Raw genomic sequence first — 14139 nt, 5'->3', positions numbered from 1 at the left:
AGCGCTTCAAGGTTTCATCATGTCATACCAACAGGCCCAAAGCAGCACCCTCGTGAACTAGAATGATCATACTCGGGAGTGGAACAAGCTCTCTACATTCACACATTCTTTCAGTCTCCTGAGTGCATTAGCCTTTACGACTGGGTTCGACATTATGGAAACCTATATGTCAGGCTGCGACCAGACAACAGGGAGTTTCTAGAAAACTCACTTGTCTACTGTAAAGCATGAATTTCCCATGCAACCATGCATGCTTTATTGGCCAGTCCTTCCAAAAAACCTAAATAATGAATGTCAACTTGCATTAAGAGCGGTATAGGTCAGATAATTGGAGACATCTAGCATGCAGCAGCAGGGAAGAAACAATCGTGTAAACAGCACATGAACTTCCAGTCGAGCCCGCATGCCTGTTAAAGCAAAACAATCTGTAAAGTAAATATAAGGGATTCTTCACAATAAAAAGAACATGATATCCCATCAGCACTGGCAGTCTTTATATTGAAGGCCAAAAACCCCCCCAAAATGCCTGTATATTCAGATTTTCATGCAAGGTAAGTATTGCTCGGTGGTCTAAATTAATTCACAAACCCGCACTCAGCTGCAGGCAGAGTTTCGTAAAGCAAGAAATTAGTAAACTGAAAATTGTTCTCAGTAGTTAGATGCGTAGAGTCAATGCGTAAATGCACCAATTTCCTTTACATTTTCTTCAAAGCAAAATTTTCCTCATTGAAACTTGTTTTTCTATCGCTTTCCCTGCTGCTCATACAACTGGCTCATCTTCATAGTTTTCACCCATATGTGCACACTAGTTGCACCATTACGATGGCACCGTTTTGGAGAAAAATGGCTGAAGTCGCGCCTAATGCTGTGCGACAGGCTGTGCTGTGTATTCTGTAGGAGTTATGTGGTCGTCTGTTCGGATAAGCTTACACTGATCCTGTTCATAATGGTGCTGATAGGCCACCTTTCTCTAGCTGCTTTGCAATTCCCTGCTCTTTCAGCAGGAGTCATGCCTCTTTGGTGAACATAATGGTGCGTTTGATGCAATGCTTAAATAGAAGCCCTGGAGGTAGCAATAATGCCCTCGGTAAAGGTTATGAAGGCCAGAGAAAGAAAGGTCTTGTCAATCTTGCAGGTTCCCACTTATCAAGCGTGCTTCTTTGCATCGCCTGGCGGGGTTCAGCCACTTTTAACCAGTGGCAGCTATATGCTGGTAACTTACCGCCGGCAATGCTTCAGATACCCCAGCTTCCTGTTTCACTAAGCAGAAGCACTGGCCTTCCTTGTCGATATCTGCAACGGAAAAGAAACAAAAGGTGTACACGTGCATTGGACAGGGCCCAAGAACAATGGTAATTTTTTTACAGGTAACTGGGACACTATGAACTCAAGACATCATGCTGCCTAATGACAGCCAATGACTCCAAGCTATAAAAAGGCGTATAACGCCTCCGCATGCGTGACTACTTCATTATTAACATTAGAGCCAAAACACAAAAACAGTTAAACTTTCTAGTGAGTCAACTGCAGTAGCAGCATTAGGAATTAATATTTACATGCGACAGTAACTGCCCGAATTCTAGGCTGCTTCTCATTTGAACAGATGAAAATTGGGCTTTATTGCGCCCTTTTAGGCTGGGGATACATTACAAGCTGGAATTGAGAGACACCGTGACAATATTTCGCCCGCTAGTACGATCATAACAAACGTTACAGGTGGGCTTTGAATTAAGTAGGTGCTCGCCTTGACGTTCTAAAAAAAAGGTTTTCGGAAGCCAAGGCATCCCGTGTGGGTGTAGGTAGCAGAGAGAGAGAGAGAGAGAGAGAGAGAGAGAGAGAGAGAATAGTCTTTAATGATACTGGTGAGGTTAGCCTGGCCAAGGCGCCTAGCTTGCTACACCAGATGTATGAAAAAATGAGATCAATGAACAGATGATGATAATGACGGTGATGAAGATGACGCGCTCATTAAGAGAGTCCTGTTTAAAGAGTCTGATCAAGTCCTGTGCTTCGCAGGAAAGACAATAGAGCTTTTGTCGCCCGAGATGCTCGTTTGGCGTTCGACCAAGGGCCTAGCACGTCACTTAGAGTTAGTCCTCTAGAAAGCGGTCGACCCAAGGACACTAGAAGGGATGTTCTAGCTGCTCTATACCGCGTACACTCACATAATACGTGGTTGAAGTCCTCGCGCACGTCACAAAGAGTGCAGAAGGGGGAAGCGGCCTGTTTCATCTTTAATCGAAAATAATTCGTGTAAGCGACATTTAGCCGCACGCGGTGAAGAACCGCTTCGTCATGCTTGGAAAGTCCGTCACGCATCCTAAAGGTCCCGTGCGGGTCTATGGAGTGAAGCGGCGCGTAATGTTGCGGCGCAACAGCCCACATAGATCGCTGAAATCTCCAGGCAGCCCTGGACGCTAGGGCAGAAGCATCTTTTCGGGAGAACGGTATCGGTATCACTGGCCAGAGCAGATCATGCGCTATCGATGCCGCAGTGTCCGCCTTGACGTTCCCAGTTATACCGCAGTGGGCAGGAATCCACTGAAGCTCTACATGATGGTGTGCATTTAGAGCTTGTAAGTGCAATGGATGGATGTCGAAAGCAAGCTGACATTTGGGGTGCGATTTTAAACACTGAAGGGCCGCCCGAGAATCCGACAAAATTACCCACTGACGTGCTCGTTTCTCGATGATGTAGGCGAAAGCAGCACGCAGAGCGGCAAGTTCGGTGACCATAGACGTCGTCCTGTGGCTAAGCGTTGCGCTGTAGGCGGTACAGGAGGACGGAATCCAAATTCCTATAGCTGATGAGCTGGCTGTCACAGATCCATCCGTGTATAGATGGGTGTGGGCCCTGTATTTTTGAAAGATCAGTTCCAAGGCGAAGAACTTTAAGGCACGTGTGGCGATATCCTTTTCGCGCGTAATGCCTGGCACTCCAGTAGTAATTTGTAGCGCGGGTACATCCAAGGCGGTTGTAGCGAAGGAGAAGGGTGCTGGTAATGAAGAGGCAAAAGGTCTCGCACTTCAGTGGCTGAGCTGAGTGCTAATGGGTGACCTTGCTGCCGTGCTACAAATCGCAGTTGAGCGCGAAGGAGCTCCTGCGCGCCAAGAGCAAGTGGTGCCAGTCGTCGACACTCCACCATAGTTCCCACCGTGGATGTGGTCTTCGGAACTCCTATGCACTCCCTCAGGACCTACGCTTGTATACTTTGCAGGACTCATCGCATTTCCTTTTGAGACGGGGAGAAGATCAGGAAGGCTGTAGCGTAACAATCCTACGCACATGACGTCATACAGGCGAAGGAGAGACGGGACGTTGCATCCGCCGGCGTTACTAGATAACATGCGGAAAATGTTGACGAAGGACGCAAGCTTGTCTTTTATATAGCGGACGTGTTTTGACCAAGTCAGAGACCTGTCACTCGCAGAAATTTGGGGTGCGGTACATAGGGGATAGTGCAGCCTGCAACGGTGAGTCCATAATTTGATATATTACGCTTCGTGAATGCGATGGCAGCGCACTTGCCAGCTGATATATCTAGGCCTCGGGTTCCTAGAAACGCCGCAATGGAATTGATTGCCCGTTGCAGTCTCGCACGCAGTACCCGCCTGTTGCGTCCAGCACTCCATATGCAGATGTCATCCGCGTACAAAGATATTTCCACTGACTGCGGTAAGCACTTCTCTATGCCCATCATAGTGATGTTGAAGAGCGTTGGACTGAGGACGCCACCTTGGGGAACGCCACGGGCCACTCTGTATAGCGGTGTGTCACCGCTGTCCGCTGACATGTAGATGCATCTATCGGTTAAATAGTCCGAGATCCATGCATACATGCGACCCCCAAGGCCCGAAGACCTCATGGCCGAGCATATAGCTTCGTGGTACACGCAGTCGTACGCAGATTTGATGTCAAGAAACACAGCGATTGTAATGTTGCGCTGTGATTTGGCTTGTTTTATGCTGTTAGCAAGGGCTATGGCATTATCAAGTGAAACATGTATCACATTGCGTTGCTTCAACGCGCAGCAATCACTAGCGAAGAGTACCACGCTAACAGGGTAGGCCATGAAACAAAACTTTCGTTACTTTCACACATTAATAACATTTACACGATGAAATAACGAATATACATCAGCTCATATTTACATTTCAATGCATTCAGCTCTACCCATGGACACTTCGTACGATAGTGTGGCTCTTCGATTTACAGTCTGGGACTCACCGCGGACTCCCCGGGAAGCAGTCCGGCACTCGATTTTCCCATGTATCCCTATGGCTTCGGAGAATCCTCGGACTACCCGCAGACTATCCGCGGTGAGTCCGAGACTGTAAATCGAAGAGCCCCGGTAAGCAGTGATCCCAGCACTACACGAAGCGTGTTGCGAATTTGTCCGTTTCCTTACCTCCAGCGCCGTCGAAAAACTGCAGCACTACAACCTCGGCGTCTAAGTTGCGCGGTGCATGTTCCTGTCGTGTTGAAGCGTGTTTTTTTTTTTTTTCGACGCGAGAACACGCATACAGAGCAACAAGAACTATTTTCATCGCTGGAAGCAGTTGCTATCGACGTCCCCGCCATTTCGAAAAAAAGAAACGACAGTAAACAGAAAATTGCCAACATAACTTACATCACATCCGTTTGTAAACCGACCAATCAGCTTAGCTTAAATTGTCCAATCAGGGTGCCGCGCCTTCTGGCCCGATATGCTTGTCGCACAGCTGCCGTAGTCGTTCGCGCGCCGACTCACCGACCAGTCGCGCCAACAGCGTATCGCCTCACGTAGGCCGTACACACGTCTCGCGTGCTCGTCGAGTCGACCGAGAGCCTGCTGCCGCTGTCGCGACCACGAAATCAGCCGTTATGCAACTGCCGTACTCGCTCGCCGACGGTGTATTGCCTCGCGTCGACCGGCTCCGGCACTCTTCTAATTTGTTCTTTATGTCTCGGAAACCCAGTGCTTCTTCAGCTGCTCGCATTACGGAAACGTGTGAAAGCAATTATTCATGCAAGATACACAAATTACGCTGCTCACTCGTGTAAGGCCGCGCGTAAAAGGGCTACTGAGGAGAGGCGACGGCCGCTCGGGAATCCTGACTGGAACGTCACTCCGGAAGTTCGCCGCAGTAGAGACCACTTGTGGCGACAATCCGCTAGGTTCTGCATCGTCTGAAGTGGCGTATTTTCGAACGGTTTTAATAAAAATACTGCGCGAGTGTGGAGCTTAAAATTAGGTCACAAGAGAGTTTAGTGGTATATACCACATTTTGAAACAGAATTTGGGGCAGGTAAATTCTCGTTCCAGTTGGCCTTTAAATATTAGGCAATTCTAGCTGTATCCTGGAAGAAACGATGCTTACGAAAGCGTAGCGTAATACGTGCGAGCTGCAAATTTCACCCGCCGAAATGCAGGGCGGCAGAAGTGTCGGATTGTACAGCGTCCATACTCGGATTGATTCTCGCCACCAGGGGGCTTGCTCTGCGATTTTCTGCATCACCAATTTTCTGCACGCTTTTATATTCCTCAAACGCTCCATGACGAAACACGGAGATCTAAAGCGTTCGTCTTAAAACTGTGCCATATCGTGGCAAACTTTGTTGAAAATTAAGCAGCGCGAACTATAAAACACGGACAAGAAAGAAGGACGACACCACCGGCGCTTACTAACAACTGAAAGGTTTATTTTCACAGAACGCACACACACACACACACACACACACACACACACACATATATATATATATATATATATATATATATATATATATATATATATATATATATATGTGTGTGTGTGTGTGTGTGTGTTGCGACAGCGAAGAGACCGACACCCGCGTTACCAGTTCGAACACCTCCTCGTCGTTCTCTTCTTTCTTTATTGCGTGCTCACGCGCATGCCCCCGCTGCCGCCCTCTTCGTCCTCTTCTGTGGTTGAGCCGCGAGGCGCATGGCGCTTCCCGCCACTGCTTCCCGCGGGAAACTCAACATCCTCCCGGGCCCGCGGAGTGGTCGCGGGCCCGGATATTTTGTAGCCGCATTGTGGTGCCAGTGCTAAATCCCATTGCTGCATGAAAGCAGCAACTACATCAAGTAATGTTAAGATGGCACGCACCACTGGAGACGTGAAAGGAGCCAAGAGAGACCGTACAGCATTCAACAGCGCTGGCCATGAGGAGCTTGAGGTGTGAGTGGGCTGCTCTTGCTGCCGGCTTGTTGGGGTTCGACGAGGACCGTTGCACGCCAGCCGTAGTTGTGCTGAAGTCTGCAGAGCAGAATCCACGCAAGTAGCAGATGAGGCGTTTGAGGCTCCACTATTGTCTAATCGCTGAGACGGAAGCGGTTCGAAGTCGGCAAAATCATCAACTGCAGCCACCTTGGGTTGTTGATCCCGTTTCTTCCCTTGGGCCATCTTGGTGCCACGGTGTTGGGAGCTTTCACTAGTAATGACAGCTTCTCTTGCTGCCTGGTAGTCAACCTTGTTCAGACTCTTATACTTGTAAATGGTCCTCTCTTGGCGGAGGGCTGGACAGGAGGCATGGGCAGCTTCGTGACTTTGTCGACAATTGGGGCATCGTATTTCGTCGGACTTGCAGTCAGTACGGTCATGGTCGGCTCCACACCGGGCACACAAGACTTTGCGGTTGCATGTGCCAGCTATGTGCCCGAACTGTTGGTATTTAGAGCATTGCTTCGGTTTTTCTGTGTATTCATACATTTTATACCGAGTATAGCCCAAGACAACTTGTTCAGGCTTTGTGTCAGTGTTGAAGACGACGTAAATTGATTACGACCTTTTTTCCAGGCGACGTACTGATTTCACTGGCGTTCTTTGTAGCAGGTGCTCTTTTATTTCAGCCTCGGTGATCTCCAGCGGCACGCCTCTGATGACTCCAGCGGCGCAGTTGTCCGGGCGTGGTTCATAGGTTTAAACAGCGATGCCCATGAGAGTGGTGATCTTCAATAAACCTGCTGTAGAGTCGATGTTTCTCGTGAAAACCGCAAGGAGATTAAGCCTGTGATTCGGCCGCAGCTGTAACACGCCGTCAGGGGCCACGAGTTCGAAGCTAGCTTTCAGCTGTAGTGGGTTGAACCGAGTGATCTTTCTATAACCCAACGCATTCCCCCCTTTGCTTTCCGAGGTTTTCTTGACTGCTAACCCTTATTCTGTCTTATTCACTGAGCCCCTCATTTGCCATTTCTGATTCGCTACATGCATAGCGAGGGCCTCTGTTCTGGCAGTCTTGGTGCCAAAGGTAGCTTACGAAGGTTCAACGCTGGTCGACAACTCTCTACATGTCGTAGACACTCCAGTCACGGCCCGGGGGTTAAAAAGAAGGTCCCCTTCACCCCGAGTAGTCCGAGTGGCGCTGGCTACCACCCCCAAGTGCAGGTAACAAAAAATACCTTAACATAAATACCCGAGAAAGTGGTGGGGAAACAGCCCACCAGTAGCGTAGTGGGTATCGCACAAGACCGGTATTCTGGAGGTCGTGGGTTCGGATCCCACCTGGCGGGCATTTTTTCTCCACTTTTTTTCTCCACTTTCTTTCGTTCCAAATTCTTTGTCTGTTTCAATGACCTACCACATCGTCCCCTTTGCTTTCCGAGGTTATCTTGACTGCCAACTCTTATTTCTGTGTAATTTTCAATGAGCCCCTCATTTACTATTCTGATCAGCTACATGCATAGCGAGGGCCTCTGCTCTGGCAGTCTTGGTGCCATAGGAAGCTTAAGAAGGTTAAACGCTGGTCAACCACTCTCGACATGTCGTAGACACTCGAGTCACGGCCCGGGGGGGGGGGGGGAGGTTAAAAAGAAGGTCCCCTTCACCCCGAGTAGTCCGAGTGGCGCTGGCTACCACCCCCAAGCACAGGAAACAAAAATACCTAAACATAAATACCCCAGAAAGTGGAGGGGAAAATCGCCCCGCCAATAGCGTAGTGGTTGTCGCACCAGACCGGTATTCTGGAGGTCGTGGGTTCGGATCCCACCTAGCGGACATTTTTTCTCCACTTTCTTTCGTTCCAAATTCTTTATCTGTTTCAATGACCTACCACAACCTCCCCTTTGCTTTCCGAGGTTTTCTTGATTGCCAACTCTTCTTTCTGTGTTATTTTCAACGAGCCCCTTATTTCCTGTTCTGATTCGCTACATGCATAGCGAGGGCCTCTGTTCTGGCAGTCTTGGTGCCATAGGAAGGTTAAGAGGGTTCAACACTGGTCGACCACTCTCGACATGTCGTAGACACTCGAGTCACGGCCCGGGGGCTAAAGAGAAGGTCCCCTTCACCTAGAGTAGTTCGAGTGGCTCTCGCTACCACCACCAAGCACAGGAAACAAAAATACCTAAACATAAACAACCAAAAAGTGGAGGAGAAAATCGCCCCGCCGATAGCGTAGTGGTTATCGCACCAACCGGTATTCTGGAGGTCGTGGGTTCGGATCCCACCTGGTGGGCATTTTTTCTCCACTTTCTTTCTTTCGTTCCAAATTCTTTATCTGTTTCAATGACCTACCACATCCTCCCCTTTGCTTTCCGAGGTTTTGTCGAAAGCCCATACCCGATGTGTGCAAACGTTTTGCATTTCATAATTTGTTTAAAATGTCCGACACCTGCAAATTGTTAATACTTGACAAGTGTGACCGCAGGAGCTGCTCAGTGGCTATACTGCTTGCTGCTGACCACAAGTGGCTTCGGTGTCCCTTACCCACGACCGTTTTTTAGGACAGTACAGTGGACAAGCTCCGTTTTTTACAAGTGTAAATAACAACAGATATGTCAGGGAAAACTGTTAAGGTGCGCACTTAATCCCTTGGCAAGAAACTGCAGGCTTTGACCTTTTCTTGGAAGCAGAAACAGTAATAAAGCAGATGACACGTGCAGAAAGGCAGGCCGGTACCTCACATTGTCCCATTCGCCCAGCGATCATCTTTTCTGTTTGTTCTGCAGTTTTGTCTCTTTCAGATCTGCTTTTTTTTTCGAAGGTGCACTTGTACTGGCTGCCCAACTCGCTACATTACTTCGACTGCTACTCGTTCCGGAGGGGAGTACTGATTTGATTTTATTGTGGGGTTTAACGCGCCGACCCAGCAGAGGCGATGATGCCGCCGTAGTGGAGGGCTCCGGATTAATTTTGACCACCTAGGGATCTTTAACATGCGCCGAAATTTCGTACACACGGGCGTTTTTGCTTTTCGCCTCCATCAGAGAAGCGGCCGCCTCGGCCGGGAATCGAACCCGCGACCTCGCGCTCAGCAGCGCCTTAGCCACTGAGCCACCGCGGCGGGTCGGAGGGGAGTACTGCTGTGGACGAATTAAAGAGCGTCTAGCCAAAAAAGTTCATCTCATGCTCCGCGTGTCAAATTTCCCTTTCATTTTGTAACAGCATAATCTGTTACAAGATTCCGCAATGTAGCACACGGAACGATGGCCGGGGGTCAGGCGGGATGTTGACATACTGATTGTAATGCACACATCCAGTATAGCTTTCGCAAAAGGAATTGCAGTGACTGAGCGTTAACTAAAGCTTACTTTTAACATAAGTGTGGCTAACACATTCGATAAGGTGACAGCTAACAAATTATTCAGGGTGACCAAATGATCTAATTCATTGGTAGTATTTATGTGCCTGTAGTAGGATTTTTCTGTTTTGTTACAAATATATAAAAAAAAGTGCGCAATTGGTATTAAGCGCTGATATTTGAACGCGCCAGTACGCAGACCTAAATTTAAGGCTTCAAGGTTAGCGTGATGGGCGATTCCATAGCGACGATTGCGATTTCAACAAAAAATGAAAGGGCAGAAAATATATCCCACCATCATATCTCTTGGCGGTGGTTTTATGAATAGTCGCTAGGACAACATAAAGTCTAGATGAGAAAGTAGGTGGTAAATCGTCACCACTTCATCTGTTTTTCTAATATCTCGTGATTGTTTAAAGTTTGCTTTGCAATTGCGCCACTGCCCTTGGGGAACAGCAGCATTTTGAATTTTTGTTTGTGTTTTGATTTTACTGTCGCTTTAAACTACTAAATGTTTTTTTTTCTAATTTCAGTGACAATTCAACTAATCGAACCGGTTCGCGAACCGGTTCAAGCTCCCGAACCGGTTCGCGAACCGGTTCGATACGTGATTTTGTCGAACCGGAACTGAACCGGAACGAAATTATTTTACCCGCACCCCAAACCGTAACCGAACCGGTATTTTTTTCGGTTCGACACCCTGATATATATATTGTAAGATGGGTTTATTGCGGAAGGAAATGCGGCAGGATGTTCAGAGAAGGCAGTCCAAAGCAAGCGGGGCACACGGCTGGCTCTCACGCGCTCTTCTCGCGGTCCACGCTGAAGATGATGCCTGTCCAGTTCACCGGTGCTTCATCTTCCTTGCCGTTATTGCACGACGGCCAATCTCCTTGCAAGGGTAGGAGATAGCATAGAGCTTTTTACCACTGTCACCTCTTCACACTACAATCACCCCCCGCGGCGAAGGGAGCCACCCTGGCGACTTAGGGGCACGCCACGACAACAGGGTCATAATAACGCTTGAGGCGCTGCACGTGGACTGTCTCGCGGCCTCGGCGACGGAGGTCTGAAGACGGGGTTAGCGGCTCGACAACGTAGTTGACAGGCGACGTGCGTTCGACGACGCTATAGGGGCCGTGATACTTGGATAACAGCTTGCTGGAGAGACCAGGAGTAGTAGTCAGTATCCAAAGCCATACCAGGGAGCCGGGAGAAAAAGTTGCTTCTGGGCGGTCGCCATCACGATGATGTTTTTGGTGTGACTGGTCTTCAGAAGTGAAGGCACGGGCAATCTGGCGGCATTCTTCGGCGTGGCTGCTGAGTTGAGAAATAGTCGTGTGCTCCGAAACATCAGGACGATAGGGGAGGATTGTGTCGAGAGTGCAGGATGGTTCTCGACCGTACAGGAGGAAAAAAGGAGAGAATCCTGTGGTGGACTGTACCGCGGTGTTATACGCGTACGTCACAAAGGGAAGAATCGCGTCCCAGTTGGAGTGGTCAGAAGAAATGTACTTGGCGAGCATATCGCCAAGAGTGCGGTTGAACCTCTCCGTCAGCCCGTTCGTCTGCGGGTGGTAGGCAGTAGTGGTGCGATGAGTCACCTTGCATTTTTCCAGGAGAGCTTCTATGACTTCCGACAAAAAGACACGCCCTCGATCACTCAGAAGTTCACGTGGTGCTCCGTGACGGAGGATGAAACGATGTAGTAGGAAAGAAGCAGCTTCGCTCGCCGTGGCTGCCGGTAGCGCAGCGGTCTCAGCGTAGCGCGTAAGATGGTCTATAGCAACCACGGCCCAACGGTTGCCGGCAGCAGTAGCTGGCAGCGGCCCATATAAGTCAATGCCGATCCGGTCGAAAGGGCGCGCTGGGCAGGGTAAAGGCTGCATTGGGCCGGTTTGTTGTTGATACGGGGACTTACGACGCTGGCAGTTTTCGCATGCCCGGATAAACTTCATCATGAAGGTGTACATGCCTCTCCAGAAATAGCGCTGCCGCAGTCTTTCGTACGTCTTAAGCACGCCTGCGTGGGCACAATGCACATCCGCGTGGAAGCTTTCACAAATGGCAGCCCGCAAGTGACGAGGGATCACGAGCAACCACTTGCGTCCTTCTGGACGATAATTGCGGCGATAAAGAAGTCCATCACGGATGGCGAAGTGCGCAGCCTGACATCGCAGCGCCCGGGGAGCGGTATGCAGCGTGGGATTGGAAAGGAGGTCGCAGAGTGAGGATATCCAAGGATCCTGCCGCTGTTGCCCTGCCATGTCCTCAAACGGTTGCAATGTCGGGGTAGAGTCAATGGCGGTAAGGTCTGCTGTATCCGTGCCCAGAGGTGAACGGGACAGGGCGCCCGCATCGTTGTCTTTTCGCCCAGACCGATATATTACGCGGATGTCGTATTCCTGGAGGCGTAGAGCCCATCGGGCAAGGCGACCAGAGGGATCCTTCAGTGATGTCAGCCAGCAAAAGGCGTGGTAGTCTATCACGACATCGAAGATACGGCCGTAAAGGCAGGGACGGAACTTGGCAATAGCCCACACGATGGCCAAACACTCTTTCTCCGTGACGGAGTAATTGGATTCGGCTTTTGTAAGTGTGCGGCTCGCATAGGCAACGACGTACTCTTCAGGAGACCAGGTAGACAAGTCATGGTTGCCGCCAAGGAGCTTTGTCAGAGGTGCAATAACGGATGCAAAATTTGGAACGAATCGCCGGAAATATGAACAAAGGCCAATGAAACTGCGCAGGGCTTTTAGAGTGGTCAGTTGTGGGAAGTCGGCAACAGCTTGTAGCTTGGCAGGGTCAGGGAGCACACCGTCCTTCGAAACCACATGACCTAGAATCGTCAGCTTGCGGGCCGCAAAATGGCACTTCTTAAGGTTTAGCTGTAGACCGGCATCCGTTAGGCACTGCAAAACTTGCTCTAGACGAGAAAGGTGGGTGTCGAAATCGGGAGAAAATATAACGATGTCGTCCAAGTAACATAAACATGTTTTCCACTTGAGGCCACGCAGAATATCGTCCATCATGCGCTCAAAAGTGGCGGGCGCATTACATAACCCGAACGGCATTACGTTAAATTCGTATAATCCATCGGGGGTCACAAACGCGGTTTTTTCACGGTCATCGTCTGCCATCGGCACCTGCCAATAACCGGAGCGCAGGTCCAGCGATGAGAAGAACTCAGCTCCTTGCAGATAGTCTAAGGCATCGTCAATCCGGGGCAGAGGGTACACGTCTTTCCGAGTGATCTTGTTAAGTCGGTGGTAATCGACACAAAATCGGATCGATCCATCCTTCTTCGTGACAAGTACGACGGGAGAAGCCCAAGGGCTATTAGATGGCCGAATGACGCCACGCTCGAGCATCTCATCAACATGGCTTTCGATCACAGAACGTTCTTTGGCCGAAACGCGATACGGTCGCTGGCGCAAAGGACGATGGGAGCCAGTGTCGATTCGATGAGAGACAGTCGTCGTGCGGCCAAAAGAAGTCTTCTGGCAGTCGAAGGTGGATTTGAAACGCTGAAGAAGGGTCAGAAGCTGGTCGCGCTGAAGGGGATCGAGACTGTCATCTACGGCGGTAACGAAGGCAGTAGAGTCAAAAGGAAGAGGTCGGCTCATTGAGTTAATAGACAGAGAAGGTGACACATCCGGGAAGTCGACGAGGTGGCTGCCAATAGCTTCCACACGGCCAAGGGACTCACCACGAAGTACAGTTAGAGGGGATGGAGATGAATTACAGACAGCCATAGTGCCAGCCCCATTCTCTATAGTAAGGACGGCGTAGGGAAGAGGGATACCTTTGCGACCGGAAAAAACATTAGACGGTGTGAACACGACTGTTGCCTCGGAATTTGTGTCACATGTCACTGGTAGGAGAACGGCAGAAGCTGGCGGAATTGTGCAATCGTCGGCGGCGCATAACTTAGAAGAAAGCGCAATACTCTCCGTTTCAGCGTCAAACAGAGGAAGTAAAGCAAGCTCGGCTCGGGCACAGTCAACAATGGCGCTATGACGGGACAAGAAGTCCCACCCTAAGATGATGCGATGGGAACAAGTTGGCAGGACGAGAAACTCGATGATGTACAGCTCATTTTGTATTAGAATCCGGGCGGTGCAAACTGCGAGGGGCTCGACCTGATGCGCTGTGGCAGTGCGGAGATGAAAACCGGAAATTGGCGACCTCACTTTTCTTAATTTGCGGCAAATCTCTTCGTCGATAAAGGATAACGCAGCTTCAGTGTCAACCAAGGCGCAAGTGGGGATTCTTTCCACCTGGACTTCAATCGTGTTTGCGGGGGACAGACAAGGGCTTCGGTATTTCGACGGCGCCGCAGTTCTTGCCTCCGGAACTGCGGCAATCAGTTTTCCTCCGGGGCATTCGGACGACGCCGCATCGGCGAGATGGAGCGACGTCGAGGGGAGAACGACCTGCGGGTACCGGAAGAGAGGTCGTCACGAGAAGGCGGTGAGTAGGGAGGCTCGGCATGGGCGTCGTTGTAAGGGCGGCGAGCAACGTACGAGTTATCAGCGTAGGCCGGCCGTCGGTAAGCGTCTCCTGGCGGCGGAACCCCACGGCGGCAATAACGTGCGACGTGGCCAGGAATTCCA

General features: G+C 50.0%; 1 protein-coding gene across 1 annotated transcript in view; it reads left to right on the top strand.

Annotated features, from left to right (window-relative positions):
* LOC144138975 (nose resistant to fluoxetine protein 6-like) overlaps positions 1 to 14139 on the top strand; it is a 100771-nt gene that overhangs the window by 17181 nt on the left and 69451 nt on the right. Inside the window, exon 3 of the mRNA XM_077671478.1 lies at positions 12319 to 12342. Within this exon, the coding sequence (XP_077527604.1) occupies positions 12319 to 12342 (24 nt within the window). The remainder of the gene's footprint in view (positions 1 to 12318; positions 12343 to 14139) is intronic.

Source organism: Haemaphysalis longicornis, unplaced genomic scaffold (assembly GCF_048455015.1).
Source record: "Haemaphysalis longicornis isolate Haplotype H1 unplaced genomic scaffold, Haemaphysalis longicornis Haplotype H1 scaffold_5, whole genome shotgun sequence".
In the NCBI taxonomy this organism is placed as follows: domain Eukaryota; kingdom Metazoa; phylum Arthropoda; class Arachnida; order Ixodida; family Ixodidae; genus Haemaphysalis; species Haemaphysalis longicornis.
This window is presented reverse-complemented; position numbering and strand designations above follow the sequence as displayed.